The sequence below is a fragment of the Halichoerus grypus genome, chromosome 7 (genome assembly GCF_964656455.1).
Source record: "Halichoerus grypus chromosome 7, mHalGry1.hap1.1, whole genome shotgun sequence".
NCBI classification, from domain to species: domain Eukaryota; kingdom Metazoa; phylum Chordata; class Mammalia; order Carnivora; family Phocidae; genus Halichoerus; species Halichoerus grypus.
The window spans coordinates 52,930,220-52,952,642 of NC_135718.1; the positions used below are offsets into that span (position 1 = coordinate 52,930,220).

Sequence of the window (22,423 nt, forward strand, 5' to 3'; positions counted from 1 at the left end):
CACACACACACTTTCCATCTATGGGCTTAGACACATAGATATATGAGGGAAGCATTCTGTCTATGCTGATTTTGGTTTTGCTCCTAGCTATAAAATTATGAACCAGCCTCAGACTTCCTTTTTTATTCCAACTAACCTAACCTTTTTGAGTATATACTGTAAGCACTTAATGATTCATTAAGAGGTAATCCCCCAGTTAATCTTCAAACAATAAAATAAAAGCATCCAAACTCCAAGTAACATCAATTCCCCAATAAATCATATCTTTGTGGTTTAAGTCATTGAGTCTTTGCTTTTACTTCAGAGGGAATAGGAAAAAGGCTGTGCCTTAGAGCTAGTAGGGAAAACAAGTAGCCCTAAAACGGTATGAGACCTAGTGGAAGGAACCCTGGGCAAGGAGGCAAGAGACCCAGCTTCTAGTTTCAGTTCCACCACTCATTTCCTCTGTGATCCTCGAACATTTCCCTGAACATCTCTGATCTTCCATTTTCATGATCTCAAGTCCATTTTAACTCTAGTACTTGTTCCATGAATCAAGAGGTCCTTTAGTTACCACTTCTTGTTATGCCAGATATCCTAGTTAATTCTTGTATCCTTATCTGTTCTATAAAATTTTTAAAGCATCTAGAAAGAAAAATAATATCCTGTCATGGAATGAATGTTTATTTCTACCAGGGGATGGAGGGTGGGGGGGATATAATGAGTGAAAGAAAAGAAGATGAACAGCATCATAGCTTTCCATTCCATTAACCTTGTATTAGTAATCCCACCACCATATACATTGCAAATATTTACTTGCTAGTCAGCATTATGACACAGGTCTTGACTTTCTCTTTAGAAGACTATTTGAATTCACCTGTGGTTCCAGCAAGTTTATATCTAAATACAACCTTAAGTTTGGTTCTTCTATACAAGGAGTTGGCACACTTTTTCTTAAGAAGCCAGATAGTCTGGGGCACTCAGATGGCTCAGGTGGCTGAGCATCTGACTCTTGGTTTCAGCTCAGGTCATGATCTCAGGGTTATAAGATGGAGCACCATGGCTCCACACTCAGAGGAGAGTCTGCTTGAGGATTCTCTCTCTACCCTTGCCCCTCCCCCAACTTGCACACACTCTCTTTCTCTCTCAAATAAATAAATCTTAAAAAAAAATAAACAAAAATACAGATAGTTTAGGCTTTGTGAATCATATGGTCTCTGTCACAACAACTCAACTCTGCTACTGTAGTGCAAAAGCAGCCACAGACAATGTGTAAAAGAATGGGTGTGTGTTCCAACAAAACTTTATTCAAAAAAACAAGTGGTCTTAGCTGTAATTTGCCAATCCCTGTTCTAATACCACGGGGAGAAAAATCAACTGGCAAGATAGATTTTATAAAACCACATCATGAGTTCACACTGATATAAACTCTGTTTTGTTTGCAGGGACAAAATATTTATGAATCATGATCTTCACATACCTGAGAATGTTCAAGATTCCCCTGCGTGAAGAGGTCACATCACCAATACCTAAGACAGAGCAGGAAAACACTCTCCCTTACATGGTTGTTACGACATAACAGAGGATGTGTTAATTTATATAGGCAAAATTTACAAGGTGACCTGCAAAAGTAAAATACCAGGTTTTAGCAACTTTAGCAATAACAGAAACCCAAACCTGATTAATGCCAATCATCACTTCTATATATTAAGCTAAATTAATTCAGGTAAGTGTCAACGTCATCAACTCTCCTGGGAGAGCTGTTCTGTTTCCATGCAACCCAGTTGTTTTAGACCAGCAGACCCTTGGTCATTCATAACCTGTTAAATTTCAGAAGGCCAGACTAACTGTTTGAGCTAACACAGAAGTTCTGATTCACTCTGGGATAGGACAGGGGTTGCTCATCAACATAAATGGGCCAAGATCAGATCTATCATCTCTTAGGGTTTATCCTAATAAAAATGTTCCATTCTGTGATAGTCACCTTGCTAAATTCAGCCCCATGTTAGCTACCAGATGTTCAATAGCAGGCTGGAGCAAAGAGCCAGCCCACAAGGATCAAGCAAGTGCCTTTTTAAAAACTAATCTTAAGAAGTTCCTCTACATGGCTTTGCAAAGTAAGCAAAAACCATGCCAAATAGTAAAAAAGGCACTTACTTGACTCCCACAGGCCAGCTCCACACTCTAGCAGCTAAGATGTCACTGGCATGGTACATGGTGAGTGAGGAAGAAACGGTATCTTGTCAACCACTGTAGAAATGGTAGTGAAAGACCTAAAAGAATAGAAAAAAGTAATGTCAATGTCAAAGGTAAAGGCTCTCCTGAGCCTGCTGACACGGATACCTCAGCATATGACAACAAAGAAAAGAAAGTTTGAAAAGATGTTGTTTAGGTCACTCTTAGCTTCTAGTCATTACAAGTGACCTTTAGGACAAGAGGGCGCTTTTGAAAGAATTTTAGCTATAACCTAGAATAAATCCAGAAGGTTATGAGAAACTCTCAAATATACATTTTTTTCCAGAGAAAGTACTGAATCTTTGATAACCACCCGGTAAGCTCATACAGATGTAGAAGTAGAGAATCTAAAGCAACAATTCATAGACCAATATTTTTAGAAATAGTTTTAAAGAAGCGAAATTTTTTTCGCTCTTCTCTATGCTTCTAGCATTTAAAAAAAATGGAACCCTAGTAAACAATGAGGGAAGAAGAAATAGTTTTTTTTAGATTTTTTTTTAAGTAATCTCTTCACCCAATGGGTGAACTTACAACCCCAAAATCAAGAGTTGCATGCTCTACCAACTGAGCCAGCCAGGCATCCCCCCCTTTTTTTTTAAACAAGAAAAAAAATTTTTAAACTGAAGGGGAGCCTGGCAATAGAAGTCTCAGCTTATCCAGATTCATTCAGAACTTTCACTAGTTTCAGAAGCAAATTTACAAAACTAATTCGTTTACCTAGCCCCACAACCCTCTGATTTAGGAGTTCTGTTTCAAAATGCTTGACTCTTGGCAAATTTAATCATAGATCACTCAAAACCCAGACCAATAACAATTTTTTTTCCAGAACAACAATTTTAAAAAGAGCCTGTTCACATACCACCACCTCGTCTCATAATGCCTACACTATTTGTGGGTAAAATAATTTGTGAATAAAAAATAGTGACTTGCGGGCGCCTGGGTGGCTCAGTCGTTAAGCGTCTGCCTTCGGCTCGGGTCATGATCCCGGGGTCCTGGGATCGAGTCCCACATCGGGCTCCCTGCTCGGCGGGAAGCCTGCCTCTCCCTCTCCCACTCCCCCTGCTTGTGTTCCTGCTCTAGCTATCTCTCTCTCTGTCAAATAAATAAATAAAATCTTTAAAAAAAAAAAAAAATAGACTTGCAAGAAAAGCAGCAATAGTCAAAAAACAAAAATCATTCTTAATAATCAGTTAATTCTCAATTCTTAATTCTCAATACTCTCTCTTCCATCTAATCATGCCAACCCCCCCTCAAAAAAAAAATTTTTTTTTCATTATCTCTTTTACTTGCAGGTCCTTTCAGCATCCTTTCCCTCAGAACCAGAATGGAAGAAACAAACAGGCAATTGAATTTAATCATTCTTGAGGCATTAGAATCTCTCCAATAAGAAAAAGCAAAGATAATTTTTCATTGTAAATAAGTTTTAGCCAAAAAACTATTCTTGCACTATTCCCTAATTCTAAAATGCTTAAAGTTGGGTCACCTTTTTAACAGACAGTCTGATGATTCAAATTGTCCAGGCCTCAATTAATTTAATTAGAATGGGATATTCACTGTTAATAGCATATTTGGCCAGACTACATCTTGTGTGCCTAGCTCACGTATTCTTCTTAATTTTGGCTTGTGTTTGCCTTAGCTACAGTCCCTGGAAAGCATCCCATGTATTAGTGTTTCCCTTGCTGCATCAGTATTTCTGGTTAAAGCACAATAGCAAATCATTTGGAGGGACAACCTGAACGGAGTTCTGTACTGTGTATTCTGCAACACTATCCAAACCATTATCAAAAATGTTGCAAATAAAAGACAATTGCATGAAATTGGGAAGAAAAACAATTAATCAGAGATTGCCTTTCTAAAATAATGACTACAAAGTAAAGAATACTCAATGGCAAATGTATATATAAGGTTTATTATTAAAACAAATACTTGGGCGCCTGGGTGGCTCAGTTGGTTAAGCGACTGCCTTCGGCTCAGGTCATGATCCTGGAGTCCCTGGATCGAGTCCCGCATCGGGCTCCCTGCTCAGCAGGGAGCCTGCTTCTCCCTCTGACCCTCCCCCCTCTCATGTGCTCTCTCTCTCTCATTCTCTCTGTCTCAAATAAATAAATAAAACCTTTAAAAAAAAAAAAATACTTATTTCACATCAACTATCTCCCTCAAAAAGTACTTTCCCCCTCATTCCTAGACCTTGTTTTTCCTTTGCTCCATAAAACCATGACACCATTCAAGAACAGTCTTTTTACCATTTAAGGCACAAGTCCTTTTTACAAAAGAAAGCAGTCCCAAACTGCAAATTATTCCAAACACACAGAAAAGAAACAATGAATAAAGGCCAACAAGTTTCCTTCCAAGCTTGTCTGCACTTCAAAAATCTGAGCATTTTTATAGAGCAAAACAAGTTTTTGCTGTAGCAGCTCAATCCCGCATGAGCTTGCTGTATTAGAGTAAATGCTGTTGGGCATTTTGCACAAGACATGTTCATCTGTGTAATGAAACATTATTCTTCTCCTCCTCCTTCTCTCCGGAAATACAAAGGATTTTCCCAGGAATATGATAAATGAGGACATTCCACACCAAAAAAGGAAAAAAAAAAAAACATTCCTAGTCTAACTTTTAAAATGAAATAAATTCCCTTTTTCCTGTCCCTCCAAAATATTCAGCTAAAAAGACTTTCAGTCAACAAGAGAATGGTTAAACATGAGAAATAGAGAATGAAACACCACAAAACAGTTAAAAATGAATGAACTAGAACTACATGTATCAACATATTTTTTTCAAGTATTTAAGTAAAAAGAACAAATTACATAACTACATACAGTGTAAAATCTTCCAAGTGAGGTTAAAACATACTTAGAGTACTATGTAACTTTGACAGTCAGATAAACAAAAGCATAAACACATGCATGGGAATGGTAAGTACCAAACTGGAAAGAATGGTACTTTTGGGAGAGAGGACAAGAAATAAGACTGAGGAAGGATATTTTGGGCAGCAATTATAGTTGTCCTGTTTAATTTTTCAAGCTAAAAGAAACAAATATTATACCTGTTTTTATAGACATGACATACTTCATACTTTAAAAACAAAAGACTTTTTCCCTTTGTTCGGCTTAACTGAATGCAACGTAATTTTCTTATGAAGGAATACACCACACCCACCCCACATCCACCCCATCCCCCCACCCCCACCCCCCAAAGAAACCCTCTGGTGATGGAATGCCCTTTCCAGGTGAGCTTTGACAGACGCTCATCAGGACTGACCTGGGTTTTCTTCCACTAATGCTGCTACTTTCTGATGCTGGCTGGATGTGACTCAGATCCATAACTCGGGGCCTCAGCTTGTCTCTACTTTTAATCTTACCAAGAATACTCTTTTTAGGCAATCTGCTAGAGTTCCCTTTCATTTTCCCCTTTTTACTGCTCAAAGCTCTAGCAATCACTAAAAACAAGTCGTTACATATTTAAAGCTCACCCAACTTTGTGGCACTTGGCCAAGCGAGGAACTTGATTTCATTCTGAATCAAATGTCAATGTAGAATGAGATATTAAAATTAAAGTACTGGTTGCAGTTCAATTTTCCATCTAATAAATGAATATTTCAAAATTCTGTAACGTTATGCTACAATTGTTTTACCATCTCAACAACATTTAGACAACATTTTGTTTTGAAGCTTAAGTCAGAGCCAGAAATGAAAAAAAAGAAAAGATTTCATTTTTGGAGGGGGTGGTTAAAGCAAGAATGAAATAAACAAAACTGAATTACTAACATGCATACGTGTAATGAGACATTCACATAGAGCATACCCTTGGGATCCCCTCAAAAGATAAAAACAAAACAACAACAACAAAAAATCACTACCACCTCTTCGGGATCAGAAAACTCATTTCTCCTGTGTATTCAGCAGCTCCTTGCACCAGCACGCAAAGATCAGAGAAAGAGGGACAAGAAAGAGAGAAACTGACAGAGACAGACATAAGCTGGTATTCTTCTGTTTACAAAATAAATGTAATTCCATCAAAAGCAAATCAGAAACTTTCAATCTTCTCATTAGGTTTTTACTATTTCTCCTACTCCATTCAATCTATCCTTAAATACTTCTTTGAAGTATTCTGATATCCATACTCTGTTTTAAAATGAAAAATAGGTTTTATCACACTTGGCCACTTGCCACAGCCCTGCTTCATCGCAGCTAGCAGAATTCTGGCAGTGCAAGATACAGGATACAGTGGGGGCAGAATGGAAATACAGAAGATTAGTTCCAAAATAAACACCTCCAAAAATCTGTCATCTTTGGAAATATATACATGTAGGGAATCTAGAGTTGGCAGCACCTCTTTCAAAGAGTTCCTTTAAAGTTCTCTTCTGCAGTCCAGCCCTTCACCCTTCCCTCTTCTCCTCTACCTGCTCCAAATACTTGCCAGGCAGATGCATGTGTCAATTTCTTAAATCACTTATAACACAAAAGCACTATAATATTTTTCCATCACTATTTTTATTTTATTTTTTTTTTTTTTATTTATTTATTTGACAGAGACAGAGACAGCGAGAGAGGGAACACAAGCAGGGGGAGTGGGAGAGGGAGAAGCAGGCCTCCCCTCGAGGAGGGAGCCCGATGTGGGACTCGATCCCAGGACCCTGGGATCATGACCTGAGCCGAAGGCAGACGCTTAACGACTGAGCCACCCAGGCGCCCCCATCACTATTTTTAGTGATTTTTTCTATAGTCCTACTTGTTTCAGCATAATCTGTGAACTCTTTTTAAATGATTTACCTTACACCAGTTAGAATGGCAAAAACTGACAGGGCAAGAAACAACAAATGTTGGAGAGGTTGTGGAGAAAGGGGAACCCTCTTACACTGTTGGTGGGAATGCAAGTTGGTACAGCCACTTCGGAAAACAGTGTGGAGGTTCCTCAAAAATTTAAAAATAGAGCTACCCTATGACCCAGCAATTGCACTACTGGGTATTTACCCCAAAGACACAGATGTAGTGAAAAGAAGGGCCATATGCACCCCAATGTTCATAGCAGCAATGCCCGCAACAGCCAAACTGTGGAAAGAGCTGAGATGCCCTTCAACAGATGAATGGATAAAGAAGATGTGGTCCATATATACAATGGAATATTACTCAGCCATCAGAAAGGATGAATACCAGACTTTTACATCAACATGGATGGGACTGGAGGAGATTATGCTAAGTGAAATAAGTCAAGCAGAGAAAGTCAATTATCATATGCTTTCACTTATTTGTGGAACATAAGGAATAGCATGGTGGACATTAGGAGAAGGAAGGGAAAAATGAAGGGCGGGGGGAATCGGAGGGAGAGATGAACCATGACAGCCTATGGACTCTGAGACACAAACTGAGGGTTTTAGAGGGGAGGGGGGTGGGGGGATGGGTTAGCCCAGTGATGGGTATTAAGGAGGGCACGTACTGCATGGAGCACTGGGTGTTATATGAAAACAATGCATCATGGAACACTACATCAAAAACTAATGATGTATTGTATGGTGATTAACATAAGATAATAAAATAAAATTTTAAAAATAAATAAATAAATAAAAAATAAAATCAGGTTATTTGATTTAAAAAAAAATGATTTGCTGCTGCTTGATTCAAAGAAAAGTAATTCCTTCTTCACATTTCCATGATTCCTATCACTGTATTATCTAGGCACAGAGAACTAGATGATCTACAGATGCATTATCCACAGGGTTGAAGGATTTAGATGATGGTCTCTAGGGCTTTTTAACTCACTGACTCTCACTTATCCAACGCTGGCTGTGTGTTCTTGACACTATTAGGCTCAGTTCACAGAATTTGGGAGAGTAGACTACTATGGGCAACTAATCACCTGAGGTTTTCACACTCAGAATTCCTGTAGTGTAATTACAAAGGAAAACAGAAACATTTTCTGTTTCAGACTGGCAAGCCACAACTCAGAATTAACAAATTATTAGAACAGTCCATCTTGGGGCACCTGGGTGGCTCAGTCAGTTAAGTGTCTGCCGTTGGCTCAGGTCATGATCCCAGGATCCTGGGACTGAGTCCTGCATCGGGCTCCTTGCTCAGCAGGTAGCCTGCTTCTTCTCCTGCCTGCCACTCCCCCTGCTTGTGCTCTATCTCTCTCTGACAAATAAATAAATAAAATCATTGAGAAAAAAACAAAACAAAACAGTCCATCTTACCTCAGCACTACAACATTAACTGCTTTTTTCCTTCCCTCCCCCCTCTCTCCAACTCTCTGGATTCGTTACCATATCTTCACCTATTCCCCATACCCTCAGTAGTTTGGACTGGAAAAAGAAGACAAAAGAGAAAGATGGGACTAAGGCATAATGAACTGTTTCAGAGGAATGCAGGGTAAATTGTCTATCAAGATGTCAGAAGTAATTATGCAAACTGTCCTGAAAAGGAAATGGAAGCTATTTGTCTTCACTTCAAGCCCCTGACCCTTGTGAGAATAAGCAAATATATTATATTTCGGTTTATGATTTTATACAAGACCCCCACCGTGAAATAACATAAAAATTAATGATATACGTCTTAGAATTAGAAAGCCCTTTAGGCTCATCTGATCAAGCATCCTTATTTAACTGACCAAAACATTAAGACCAAAGAGGTAAGTCACTTGCCCAAGGTCAAACAGCAACTTAACAGTAGAGAAATGAACAGAACCCAGACTCCTATTGTATCACATGGCACCTAATCCTCTTCAATTACTTACTTTTGGTGATTGAAACACACACACACCACTTCCATCTCTTCTTTTATCTACCTCAGAAAACTAAAAAAATTCTTTGATGATACAATTCTTTGCTCCCATAGATTTCAAAAGGCTCATACATGACAAATACAATCTCTTCTGGCAAAGCAGATATTGTAACAGCTCTAAAAATTGTCATAGTTGGGGTGCCTGGGTGGCTCAGTCGGTTAATCGGCTGACTCTTGATTTCAGTTAAGGTCATGATCTCGGGGTTGTGAGACCGAGCTCAGCGCAGAGTCTGCTTGAGATTCTCTCCCTCTCCCCCTGCCTCTGCCCCTCCTCCTGCTCACTTGCGCGCCCCTGCCCACACTCTCTTTCTCTAAAATAAATAAAATATTTGGGGCCCCTGGGTGGCTCAGTTGTTAAGCATCTGCCTTCGGCTCAGGTCATGATCCCAGGGTCCTGGGATTGAGCCCCACATCGGGCTCCCTGCTCTGCGGAAAGCCTGCTTCTCCCTTTCCCACCCCCCCACTTGTGTTCCCTCTCTTGCTGTCTCTCTGTCAAAATAAATAAATAAAATCTTTAAAAAATAAACAAATAAAATATTTTAAAAAATTAAAAATTGTCAAAGTTATCAAATACTTACCTTTGTATTATAATACCTAGAAGACCAAAGAATATATGCTTTCTAAATAAAGCAATCCAGTAAAGTCAATTAAAATACTAGAGAATCACTCCATATAACTCGTTCTCGATTATTACATGTTTTTATTTTTGATACTTCTCTTGAGAAACTGGGGTAGCAGAAGCAGTAGGAATCTTGTATCTTCATTTCTAATGTGAAAAGGGAGGTTGCTAAAATTTTACTAAGAAAAGGTTTCATGCTTAAGAATAGCTAGGTTTTTGTTTGTTTCTTTTAAATATAAAAGTCCATCATACATACAATGCTCAATATTCCCTACAGGTAAACAAATATTACAAAAGTGGAAAGTCAAAGAGAACAAAGTCAAAGGAAATTACTCAAAAATATTCCTCTAATTAACGTAATGTGAAGAGTTTCTGCTTTGGAAGAGTATAATACACAGAACACACACTTTCAACAAAGATTTGTTGAGTGCTCACCATGCTTTGTAAACTTTTTCCATACTGGTGTGCAAATCTTTCAGATTCTGATGGTATGGGGTAGGGGAGGGAGGCAGGAAAATGGGGATAAGGTGGGCATCTGATATACGAATTTACAATCATTAAACCAGGTCAACATATTTTTATATACAAAAGTAGAGGTACAACAATCACAACAACGAAACATACTTAACATGACTGTAAAAAGAAACACACAGAGAAGGTCCAGAAACAAAGTTTCAGCACCTGAGTATTAAGAGAATCAGACAGCCCTCGAAATGAATTACCTTTCTACCTGGTACCAGCTGAGTGATAGTCCATGTCCAATCGTCAAGTTCTATCAATTCTATTTCCTAAATCTGCCTTCTCTCTATTCCTTTTCTCTATTCCCAATGCTACTGTCATCATTCAGGCATCTTTTGCCTAGTTCATTAAGATGTCCCTTATTGGCCTCTTGACTTTTCTGGTCCCATCCTCTCCAATCCAGCCTTCACACAGCTGCTATTGTAACCTACCAAAAAGCACAAACTGATCATGTGATTCATCTAACTGAAATTCTTCAGACACTCACCTATGGACCAGCAGTATTTTTTCCAAACTGTGGCTTAAATTGTGGAATCAATTTAAATGGGTCCCAACCAGTATTTCTTCAACAAAACAGCACAGAAACTATGTATGCCTCATACATAGTAAAAAAACTGTTGGGTGAAACTTTTCCTACTTTTACGCACACATGCACATTCTGGGTCATGATATAAAATGTATTTATACTGTGGGTTGAGTTTTAAAAAAAACCACTGACCTACATAATAAAATTCCAACTCCTTCACAAGTCCCTTCACAGTCTGATTCCCTCCCCAGAGCACAGTAGTTAGGAGACAGGCACTGGGGCCAGGTACGCCAGTCCCAGCTGTGTGATCCTGAGCAAGTCATTTACTGAGTGTCACTTATCAGCTGTGATCCTGGGCAAAGCAACCAATCTGTGGTAACTCAGTTTCACTATCTATAAAAGGAGGATAGTAACAGTACCTACCCACAGGGTGTCACAAAAATTAAGTGAGATTACCTATGTAAAGTACATAACACGTGGTGCACTTAATATTAGTTATTATTGGTATCACTACTACTGTCCAGTCTAATCTCTGGCTATTTTTGCCCATACTCCAGTTATAACAAACGACTGGCAGTTTCTCAAATACATCTTCCTCCCTCAGACTGTCATGTCAGATGTTGGTGCTATCTAGAATGTGAACTACACCTTTCCAGTCCCCCATACATTTTATTTCCTCCTATTTCGGCTTAAGTGAGGCCTCCCTTGTGAAGCCTTCCCCAATTCTCTTGAGTAGGTCTAAATGCTCCCAATGAACCTCCATGGGGGGGGTGAGGGGGTGGGGAGCATAACCAGTTACAGTCTTGCTTGTTGGTGTCTCCCAGCCAAACTGTGACCTCTTTGGACCACCTCAGAGGCATCTCTCTTTCCCAGCACAGCAAGTTACAAACAGTAGTTCAACAGATATTTTCTGAATGACTCCAGGTTACTTACCCTTACTAGGTCTTCATTTTCTTATCTGTACAATGGCAGAAGTATTTTGCCTGAAGAGTTGTTGAGTACGCTAGACAATGTTTTAAAAGTGATATAGAAGCAATACTTGATAATGGGTGGGACTTTCTAGAATCCTTAGCTAAATTACAAAGATCCTAAGGAAGCAATACCTTAGACCCTTACTACCTAATACCTGGAGGAGAGGGTGGAGAAAGAGATTTAAGAAATGTAGTTAGAAAGATGGTGAGATCTCTTGGAAGAAAACTGCAGTAGATGCTTGAGAAAGAAACATGGCTGAAGGAGAAGACAAAAGGGAAGGAGGCCCCACACTGGGATCCCACCAAACCTAGACTTAAATTTCACCTCCAAAGCATCTGTCTTGTCCATCATTGTATCCCTAGCATTAAAACAGTTTATGACTCTTAAGAAGAAAGGAACCTACCTCATCCTCAATGTCCTCATTAATAAAACTGGGGTAATAACGCCTCTCATAGGGTTATGGTGAGAATTAAATGAGGTAACACAATGCCCTCAGATCTTAGATGCTTCCTTCTATATCTACTCCTCTATGTAGGGTCAGGTGGTTCAAGTTAACCTATTTACTCTCCTGTTATTTGACAAAAAAATCAGTCACATTAACTTTCTCTAAACTTTAAAGGAGATATTAGTACTCAAACATCCTGTAACACCACTTACTATAGATAAGATGTACAATGTAGCCTCTCTTAGAACGCAAAAAAGAAGTCTAAAGGATCTTGTAATCTATAAGGCAGTACAGTTTAAGACTACATGGAGAATATCCTCTGGACAGCCTCATACACGTAATGGATTCCTCAGCAATTCTCTGGTGATCATTACAAATGCTCCCCAAACAATAAAGTACACAACACATAGTAAAAACTGAGAATTTCAGAAACAAAGTGTAAGAGGTAAACACCCCACTCTTTTGATTATACATATTATCAATGTCCTTAAAGAACCTTTGGAAAGGGCTCTTATTTTTAAGAGAGATGTCAAAATGCAATGTCATATTTTCAGTTTTTTCCAGAACCGCATTAGAAGAAGTTCAGTTTTAGCATGCTATTAGACCCAGCTGGTGATGTAATTTACCAAGTTATATTTTTATCAAAATAAAAGACTGGGGTCGCCTGGGTGGCTCAGTCGGTTAAGCAGCTGCCTTCGGCTCAGGTCATGGTCCCAGAGTCCTGGGATTGAGCCCCACTGCAGGCTCCCTGCTCAGTGGGGAGTCTGCTTCTCCTTCTCCCTCTCCCTTTCCCCCTACCCCCGCTTGTGCTCTCTCTCTCTCAAATAAATAAATAAAATCTTTAAAAATAAAAAAATATATAAATAAACAAAAGATTTAAGCCTGTACACAGTTTATGGGTCAATAATTCACTAAACTTACTAAAATTACTTTGCTTGAAGTCAACTTTCATGTTACACAGGCTCTCTCACTGCATTTAACAAAGTGCAGTGAAATAATTAAATGGACAGTTTCTCTTGCATGTTCAACATGCAGAGGACAAATTTTTTTTAACATGTGTCATCAAGCTTGACCTAAATCAGGGAGTAATTATTCAAGACTGGGTTTGAGTTTAAGCACTTACTGAAAGAATATGCCCCCAGTTCACTTTTTAAAACCCACCTCTGCTTAACTGTTTGTAAAACAAAACACACAATTGTGTAATTTCGTAGGAAAAGAACTGACTGCAAAGGCCAGCAGATGGGGGAACCATTTTCAGCTCTGTAGTAACTTGCTGGGCTACCAAGGAAAAAGCCATTCACCACTCTTGCCCTAGTTCCTTAACCTATGGTCTTTTTGAGATCTCAAGTCTACAATTCTTTTAAGTACATGTCCTCCATGGTAACATCTTAGTTTTCCTAATAACATGTTATTCCAGTAATTGTAAAATATTCATGAGCCATGATATGGCATTAATCAGTCAAATAAAGAATAGAGGATTCCCTTATGTTAAGTGATTATCTCAAGATCTTAAAAGGTAGTGTTGTCCTTAATCACAAAAAGCAAAACAAAACAAAAAACAGTAATTTTTAAGAAAACCCACAGAGACACAAAGCTAGAATATAAAAAAGCAATGAGGGGCGCCTGGGTGGCTCAGTCAGTTAAGTGTCCAACTCTTGATTTAGGCTCAGGTCATGATCTTAGGATCCTGGGATCATGCCCCAGGGTCAGGCTCCAAGCTCAGCGGGGAGTCTGCTTAAGGATTCCTTCTCCCTCTCCCTTCCCTCCATCACGTTCTCTCTCTCTCAAATAAGTAAATAAATCTTTTAAAAAATGAAAGCAACATCTCTGCAGTTATTCAGATAATGGTATCAATGAAGTGCTATTGCAGAAGACCAGGACCACTCTGGATTTCAAACATGAGGCAGCCCCAAAACCAAAAATGATCCTTGTTGTTATCTTTGATATACACCATTCTTGATGCTGCATTCTCTACTTAGATTTCCTCCTGGAGTAGAGTTCCATAAAGCATAAAACAGAGCCCCTTGGGACTTAGAAAAGTTCAAATAATCATAATCTGTTGAATAAATCCAAATTTACTCAAATATTTTGTGGGGTACAAAATAAGCACGATTTTAAGATAAATAAAAGAATGGTTGTGGGGCGCCTGGCTGGCTCAGTCAATTAAGTGTCTGCCTTTGGCTCAGGTCATGATCTCCAGGTCCTGGGACTGAGTCCCACATGGGGTTCCCCGCTCAGCGGGGAGTGTACTTTCCCTCTCTCTCTGCCCCTCCCCCCCCACTCGTGCTCTCTCACTTGCGCGCTCTCTCTCTCTCAAATAAAATAAAATAAAAAAGGATGGTTGCTTCCTTAAAAATAAGTCTGCTCTTGGAACTAATGTAACATTGTATGTCAACTGTATTTCAATAGAAAATAATAACAGTAATTTTAAAAGTCTGCTCTAAACATTTATCCAGAACCATCAAAATCTTAGTATTGGGGCGCCTGGGTGGCTCAGTTGGTTAAGCGACTGCCTTCGGCTCAGGTCATGATCCTGGAGTCCCTGGATCGAGTCCCGCATCGGGCTCCCTGCTCGGCAGGGAGTCTGCTTCTGCCTCTGACCCTCCCCCCTCTCATGTGTTGTCTCTCATTCTCTCTCTCTCAAATAAATAAATAAAATCTTTAAAAAAAAAAAAAAATCTTAGTATTGTAGTAGACTAAAACAACAAAAACTCTAGAATCTGTTTCAATCATATATTTCTATTAATCTGGGTATTAATCATACTTCTGCCGGGCTTTGGGCAGAAAGCAAGTACCACCACAGAGCTAATCCAAAGGTACCCATTCTGTGGGTATATTACCATAAAGAAGTATAATATATACAATCAAAGACAGCACTGGCAATACCAAAGTTAAATTACTCAAATGTGGGTACTTAAGTAACAGGTCATTAAACAAGTCAAACGGGGGACAGGGGGCTGGGGGGAGTCGATGAGCATACCTTTTCACTGGCAAGCAGACAAAAAGGTGCATATTCAATTAATGCACATTTGAGTGTCACCCATATACCTAGCACTGTGTTGGAGTCTATGAGAGACAAAAATGCAATATTGCCCTACCTCTCCTGTAAGATAAGGCACCCACAAATGAAATATTCAGATAACAAGACAAGTCAGTGTCAATCTGTATCCTACTAATAATAAATCCTATCGGAATTTAGATAGGACAGAATAGAACAATAGAGAGGGATCAAGAGCCAGGAATCACACAAATTAAGCTTCTGACTAGAACATCTTGAATCCACCTCCATTTAAAGAATTTTAAACCTAGGGGCGCCTGGGTGGCTCAGTCGTTAAGCGTCTGCCTTCGGCTCAGGTCATGATCCCAGGGTCCTGGGATCGAGCCCCGCATTGGGCTCCTTGCTCAGCGGGAAGCCTGCTTCTCCCTCTCCCACTCCTCTGCTTGTGTTCCTTCTGTCGCTGTCTCTCTGTCAAATAAATAAATAAAATCTTAAAAAAAAAAAAAAAGGAATTTTAAACCTAGATGTAATAAACCACACACATAACCTAATAAGCCACTTCCCTCAGTTGCCATTAGGTCTGTTTCCTCATCTGTAACGTGAGTCTTAGGTCACAGTCTCTAACCTGAAACGGACCTAAGAGGTTAAAGGAGTGATTAAGACTGAAATTCAGTTGCAAGAACTACATAAACATTTAGTATAGATATACGGAACATTGGCTTAAGTACAGCGGAGTGTTCGTGCTGGGATGGATCTGGCTAAGTAAGACCGGCCAGACCCTGAGAAACCCAATTAAAGAACTGGGACTTGCCTCTCTGTCAGGTAATATTACCTGTTAAAATTGTCAAGTTAAACTGAAATGCTATCACTGCCAAAGAACTATAATGTGTAAAACAGAGAGGGACGGCCACAAACTGTAACAGTACAATGACACACTTAAGAGATTTAGTAAGCATAGCCGTTGACCACTAGGAAATGTTAACAGTCAGGCTCTCATAATCAGAGGTGAGAACAGTTTGATTTAGCAAAGCAATTGCCCAGCTCACGATGAAAGGCAGTTCCCCGTCAAAGAACCATCCTTGCAAACAGCAGCCACCTTCACTAACCACACAGAAAGGCATGCAGCAAACATTTTACATCAGTCTTTGTTACAGTCACAAGCTGAGGAGCAATAAACAGGCTCCTCACACAGGAAAGGAAAAATTACGCTAGATAGTGCTAAAAATATCGAATAAGCCCCTGCACCTTTATTTCTACTTACTCAGTTGTATGCTCTTTTAATGAGGAAGGTGGGGAAGGGACAAGTTATGTTTTAATAACTTCGAAACCACATTTACCCATGAGCTGAACTGTATTGCTTTGGACTCACTCTGTAAACTTGGAGATTTCAAAACGCATGCCTCTCAAGCAAAATATTAACCAGCACCATAATTGGTTATGTCCCCCCGGCTCTAATTTACTCTACCTACTACAGCAGAACAAAAGCGGCACAAGCTGGGCTTGTGATCTAGTCCAATGCAGAGTGCCATCTGCCGCACATGCACAGAATGTGTCCTATGCAAGATTCAACCTCAGTGTCTCCCAGGGACCTTTATCAGAGCAAGCTGTTTGTTTCCACATTTGCCTCATTCAACAGCTCTGCCTCCAACAACATCTACTTACAGGAGAATTCCCATTCATGGGACTTTAAAATACCAATACTTTCCTAACAAACAGTAGTTTTGAAAAGGAGGAGATTATGAAGGAGCAATCGCACTTTAAAATGAAAAGAACACGATAAGGGGGTCAGAATATCTGGGGTGGGTGGGAATCCTAAAACTGTTGCATATTAGCTGTGCAGTCCTGGCCAAGTCCCTCCCTTTTCTGGGCCTCAATTTCAGACATAAAATGTCAAGAGTTAAATCCCTAAGAGATGCCTTTCAAATTGAGTCTTGTGAGGAATCATAGAATAACAGATGGAGACAGCTATATACAGGATGGCTTCAGAGCAATTGTAGAAAAAGAAAAAAACCTGTTTACATATTTTAAATAATCAGGTACAACTTTTTTCAAAATCGTACAATTCTAAGTTCATTTATAAGTCAACATTCCCATGATAACACTTCAGCCCTTCAGAAATAACACTTCACTTTAACTGTGCTTTCAGTTACAAATTCAGCACATCACTTTTACCCACCCCAGAATAGCACAGAAGAACACTTTCATGAAGTACCCACACAAGGAAGACACTCACAGCCTGACAGATTCGCATAGTGGAAAATATACAAGGCATAAATTTAAAAATGCTAAATGAATACCACACCCAAATAGCCTTAAAACCTGTGCAAAGTCAAAAGACGTATTAGCAAAATACAGGGATAAAGACAACTTGGGAAGTCTTTAAATAGTTTGAGGGAGAGGGGAATGCCATCAGATTTCTGGGTGGCTTTATGTTTTTAGGAAAACAAAACACATAAATGGAGGCTTTGAAACATGCAAATCTAAACTGAACTGTGGAAAAGCTCGGCTCTCACCCAAGAGCTTCAGCAAAGCAATATGTCAGTATGCCAAATATGAAGTACAAATTTTCTTCACAAGAATGAGGACAGGATCCATACGTGTGACTAATAATAACAATATCATCTTGCATTTACAGAGCATTAGTTCTTTTCATAGCTCTTTCAGACACTTGGTTTCATGTTGTCAATCAGTCTCGGGGTATCCTCTCTGAAAACCTCCAGTTCAGCTTCCTCTCAAGAGCTATGTGATCAGGTTAAGACAGGTGGATGTATTTGTTGAGATCTGAAGGTACTAGTTTCTTCTATCAGGCCGCCTGCAGTGATTCTCTCATTACCACACTATACAACTTAGCCCTAGGAAATAAAATCTACACTCTTTCCCTCACAGTTGGCCAGAGACCAACATAAATGGGTCTAGAAAGTCCAAGGAAAGAGAACCCGCTGACTTGTTAGGTCAAGAACTCCATGCCAAGTTGATCTCTTGCAATTGAAAAAAGAATTCACAATCACTCACAAATACATCCCAAGGCTGTTCAAACAGAAAATCTCCTTCGTTGCCAGCCAATGAAATCCAGCAATAACTGGTTAATTCAACCACCAAATCCCTGCCTCTGTGAACAACTTGCCATATTCACTTCCCCTCCGCCCGCTGCCCACCCTTCCTTCTTCAGGCACGCGTGAACAAGCTGATAAACCAGCTCTCCAAAAGGACCACCGAGGACCTTTAAGGACCTGAGGGGATGGAGCTTGCCTCCTGAAGCAATGCAGCATCCATCGCGAGGGGGCTGTTCCCCATGCCCACACACGCAGGAAGTCACGGAGGGGGATAAAGTTTGATTATCCTTCTTGCCCGTTCCCAAAGGGCCGAGAGAGGACGAGGGAGCGGCCCCGCTGGGGTCCTGGGCTGCTCTCCGGAGACAGTGCCCAAGAAGCATGGCACTGCCACTCTCCTGACACATACACCAGGCAGCCGCGGCAACTCAGGACACCCCAACCCGCCCGGAGGAGGAGGGAAAGGGGACAACTTGCACGGGGCTCAGTTCGCAAGCGGTGGGGCAGAGCTGTTAAAAAAAAAAAAAAAGGGAGGGAGGGAGGGAGGGACCGAGATCGGGGGCTAGTCAGGGAGAGGTTCAAGTCCCGTCCCTTCCCCGCCCTGGTGCCCCGGGTCCTGCGGGAACATCCCCGCCATCGCCCCTCCTCCTCCTCCACTCGGCTTCCTCCGCCCTCCTTCCCTTCCTGGTCGCCGCCGCAGGCGCCTGAAGGGCACGGCGGCTCCTCGGTGCCCGGCAAGCTCGGGAGCGGCCGCGAGTTGAGGTAACTCGCCCGCTGCCCCGGCGGCCTGCCCGCCGGCGGCTCCCACACGCCAGCGCCGCCCCGCCCTCCCCGGAGCCGCCGGGCGCGCTCGCTCACCGTCCGGTGGTGCTGCTGCTGCTGCCGGTGGCGGCTGACGCTCAGCCCGGGGAAGCAGCCGGCAGTCAGCGCTCCGCAGCCGCCGGCGCCCCCGCCGCCGCCCCGGGAGGAGAGGAGCAGCAGGAGCGATCTACCTGCGGCGGCCGCCATCTCTCAACTGGAAACGGCGCCGACCCAGGCAGCGCAGCGGACGGCCGGGGCGGAGCCAAGACCCGCCACTCACCGACGCCGGGCCAACTGCCGCCCTTGGCTGAGTTGGTGAGGCGGAGCTTCCTGCGAGGCCCAATCGACAGGCGGGAGAACCACACTTGAGGCTGCCTGTCACTTCCAGAGTTACCTATTGTGGGACATAGTCAATTACGGGCAAATTCTAAGGTACCGGTAATTGGTACCCGAGCCCCTCAGAATAGCAGCAGTAGAGAGACGGCATATTCGATTCGGCTAATCTTCACCAAGGATAGAACTATGATAAGGGTAACTGGGGAAACAGATATTTGTGCTAAGCTTTGTACTTTGTGAGTGTTCTAAGTTGGCAAAATATGTACCAAATTAGTAATCATTAAAGTAGGGATGCTAGAACTCTCAGTGACACGCCCAGAGTTATCATTCATAACTGATGGTATTTGGATATGCTGAAATTAACCCTACATCAAAGGGTGATCTAATGACCGTGATATGTAGCATAATATAGGAGGGATAGAATGCTTATGATATCAAAGTCCCAGAATGAGTACACGCCATCAGGGTGAATTAACAGACCTATTACATTTCAAATACTCAATTCATTTTTACAGTACCTTTTAGACTGATACTCTTACACTCTCCAGAAGGAAAAATCATTTTCTTACTATCTTTGACCCTGTGTGCACTTATTAAACTATGGAAACAGAACATGTTGGTAATGTAATAAAAGTCATGTAAAGGTTATTTTAATGAATTTTCATACTTTAAATAAACTAGTCATTAGGATACACTTTGGAATAATTCTTGATTGCTTTCTCTTGAAAAATACTTCTTTCCCCCAAGAAACAAGATCATAAAGCTCATTAAAGACTGTGAAAAAAAAGTATTTTCTTAGAAGAGGATTTCCTTGCTGTCTGTTATTATAAGCTAGTTAGTCCTCACATCTTCTTTTAAAATCTAAAGCAGGAAAACAGTTTGGTAAGCAGCTAAAAATATTACTCTAGGGGCGCCTGGGTGGCTTAGTTGCTTAAGCGTCAGCCTTGGGTCATGATCCCAGGGTCGTGGAATTGACCCTGGAGAACCCACCTGCATCAGGCTCCCTACTCGGTGGGGAGTCTTCTTCTCCCTTTCCCTCTGCCCCTCCCCACCCCTGCTCATGCTCTCTCTCAAATAAATAAATAAAATGTTTTTTTTTTTAAAGTATTACTTTAAATTTTGGAAAACATCTTGGTAGTGTAGCCTTAGGTTATCAAGTTGAAACAAACAAAAATACACATACAATTTTATTGTATCACTTGTTCTAATAATAGTTTTTAAACTTTAACTGAAATGGTATTTGCTTGGCCAAGAATTGCTAAATAATGAAGTGGAACTTCCTTCCACCCCACCCCAGAACAGTAAAATGATTGGCTTCTCCAGGTGAGAATATTACACCACTCACCCAAAAGGCATTTATTGTGCAACAAGTGGAACCTGAGAGCTCAAGAATGAGATGAGCACCCCCATTCAACAGCTGCACACACTAATCCACCTAGCTGGAAATTTGTGACATTCCTGGAACAACTTCACTTACAATCATTTTCTGCCCATCTATATTTATCCCATCTGCATGTTACGTATTTACCAATGCTGTGCCATTTCCTCCTTCTTGCTAGGATTACCATGAATTTTACTTTTGTTTTTATTTTCTGTGCCTTTGCCATATCTGCCTATGAATCAGGATTGTCGCTCAATCTCTATCTTACACTTTGAGAAGTTCTACTGGAATTGTCTTTCTCTTACTTTTCCAAATACAGAAATTAGACATGCATCCTGCAGTTCTGAGATTTGGTCCTGTGCATTTGTAAAAGAACCACAATAAATAGGGTTGTTGTTTTTTTTTTTTTAACTGCATAAACCTGAAACTAGAGGGATTACCAAAAGCTTCCTTCTTATTTACTAAAGGTGTCATCTTTTATCTACCAAGATAAAACCACTGATGCACCCCAGGTAGGCTGTGTAAAATGAGGATCCACTAAATTGAGTTCTAATAATCCAGGGCTAGAAATTATACAAACATCAATTACCTCCTCACAGAGAAAATCTTTTCCATAGCTGCAAAGGATTTATCTCACATCAGTTGGCTGGCCAGCGCCCATAATAAGAAAGTGTAGATAGCTGAACAGAAAGTATCCTCATTCCTAAAAAATAAATAATAAATTACATACGAGGGGAAAGGGAATTAAAATTCATTGAGTACCTGCTATGCCAGGCACTATGCTGATCACTCTAGAGATAATACTTTTATAAAAGATGGCAAAGTAACCACAAAAAAACTTTAAAATATCATAACTTTTGAGAATAAGAAATTGAAGAAAACCTAAATGTTTTCTAATAGGGAACTGGTTAATAAGAGACTAACCCTATAACAGAATATTATGCAACCATTAACAAAATGAATTATTCCATCTATACTTTAAAAAAGTAATAGTATGGGACAGGTGGGTGGCTCAGTCAGTTAAGCGTCTGCCTTCAGCTCAGGTCATGATCCGGGGTCCTGGGATCGAGCCCTGCATCAGGCCCCTTGCTCAGCTGAGAGCCTGCTTCTCCCTCTGCCTGCCGCTCCCTCTGCTTGTGCTCGCTCTCTCTCTGATAGATAAATAAATAAATAAATAAATAAATAAATAATTTTTAAAAAGTAATAATCTAGTACAGATGAGCCTTTTAAAAGTTATTTATATGTATAAAGGTTACTTATAGATATTTTTATATGTTATATATGTATTTCAGGTCCATAGTGACTTCCGGAAAAATAAACAAAAAACATGTTAACTCTGGAGACTTTAGAGGGGTAGCTACCCTTTAGAATGGCTTAACATTTTCCCATCTGCATGTTATTTTTATCATTATAAAAACATGGTCACTGGAATCTGCATGGCCACAGAGTTGTTTTTGTGCCAATCCTTAAAACAGGTTGATCTTTTTTTAGCTAAAACTAATCAGAACAGATTTCCTGGAGCATGAAACCCTAACTAGGCTCCCTACTAAAATGTACACTAAAGTCAGCTCCCAATTATGACTCAACTCAATGGAGTATTTGCCTAAAAGCATTCCAGAATAGCCAGGATAGGTGATGCACACAGTTCATTGACACGGGCAAGAAAGCATGACAGGGATCTGCTTAGAGGTCTGGGGGCTGTGTTTCATGGTTCACAGATGGTGTGAATTACTATGCAAGTAAGATCAGCAATTCTTAAAGAACAGGAAAAAAGTATACGAAGAAGGAG

The 22,423-nt window shown here is 40.5% G+C and overlaps 1 protein-coding gene across 1 annotated transcript in view; it reads right to left on the reverse strand.

Moving 5' to 3' along the window:
- Positions 1–19,153, reverse strand: part of MCU (mitochondrial calcium uniporter) — a 198,984-nt gene extending 179,831 nt beyond the window's left edge. The window contains exon 1 of the mRNA XM_036114127.2: positions 18,975–19,153. Coding sequence (XP_035970020.1) covers positions 18,975–19,124 — 150 coding nt within the window. The 5' untranslated portion in view covers positions 19,125–19,153. The remainder of the gene's footprint in view (positions 1–18,974) is intronic.
- Between the last annotated feature and the right edge of the window lie 3,270 nt (positions 19,154–22,423).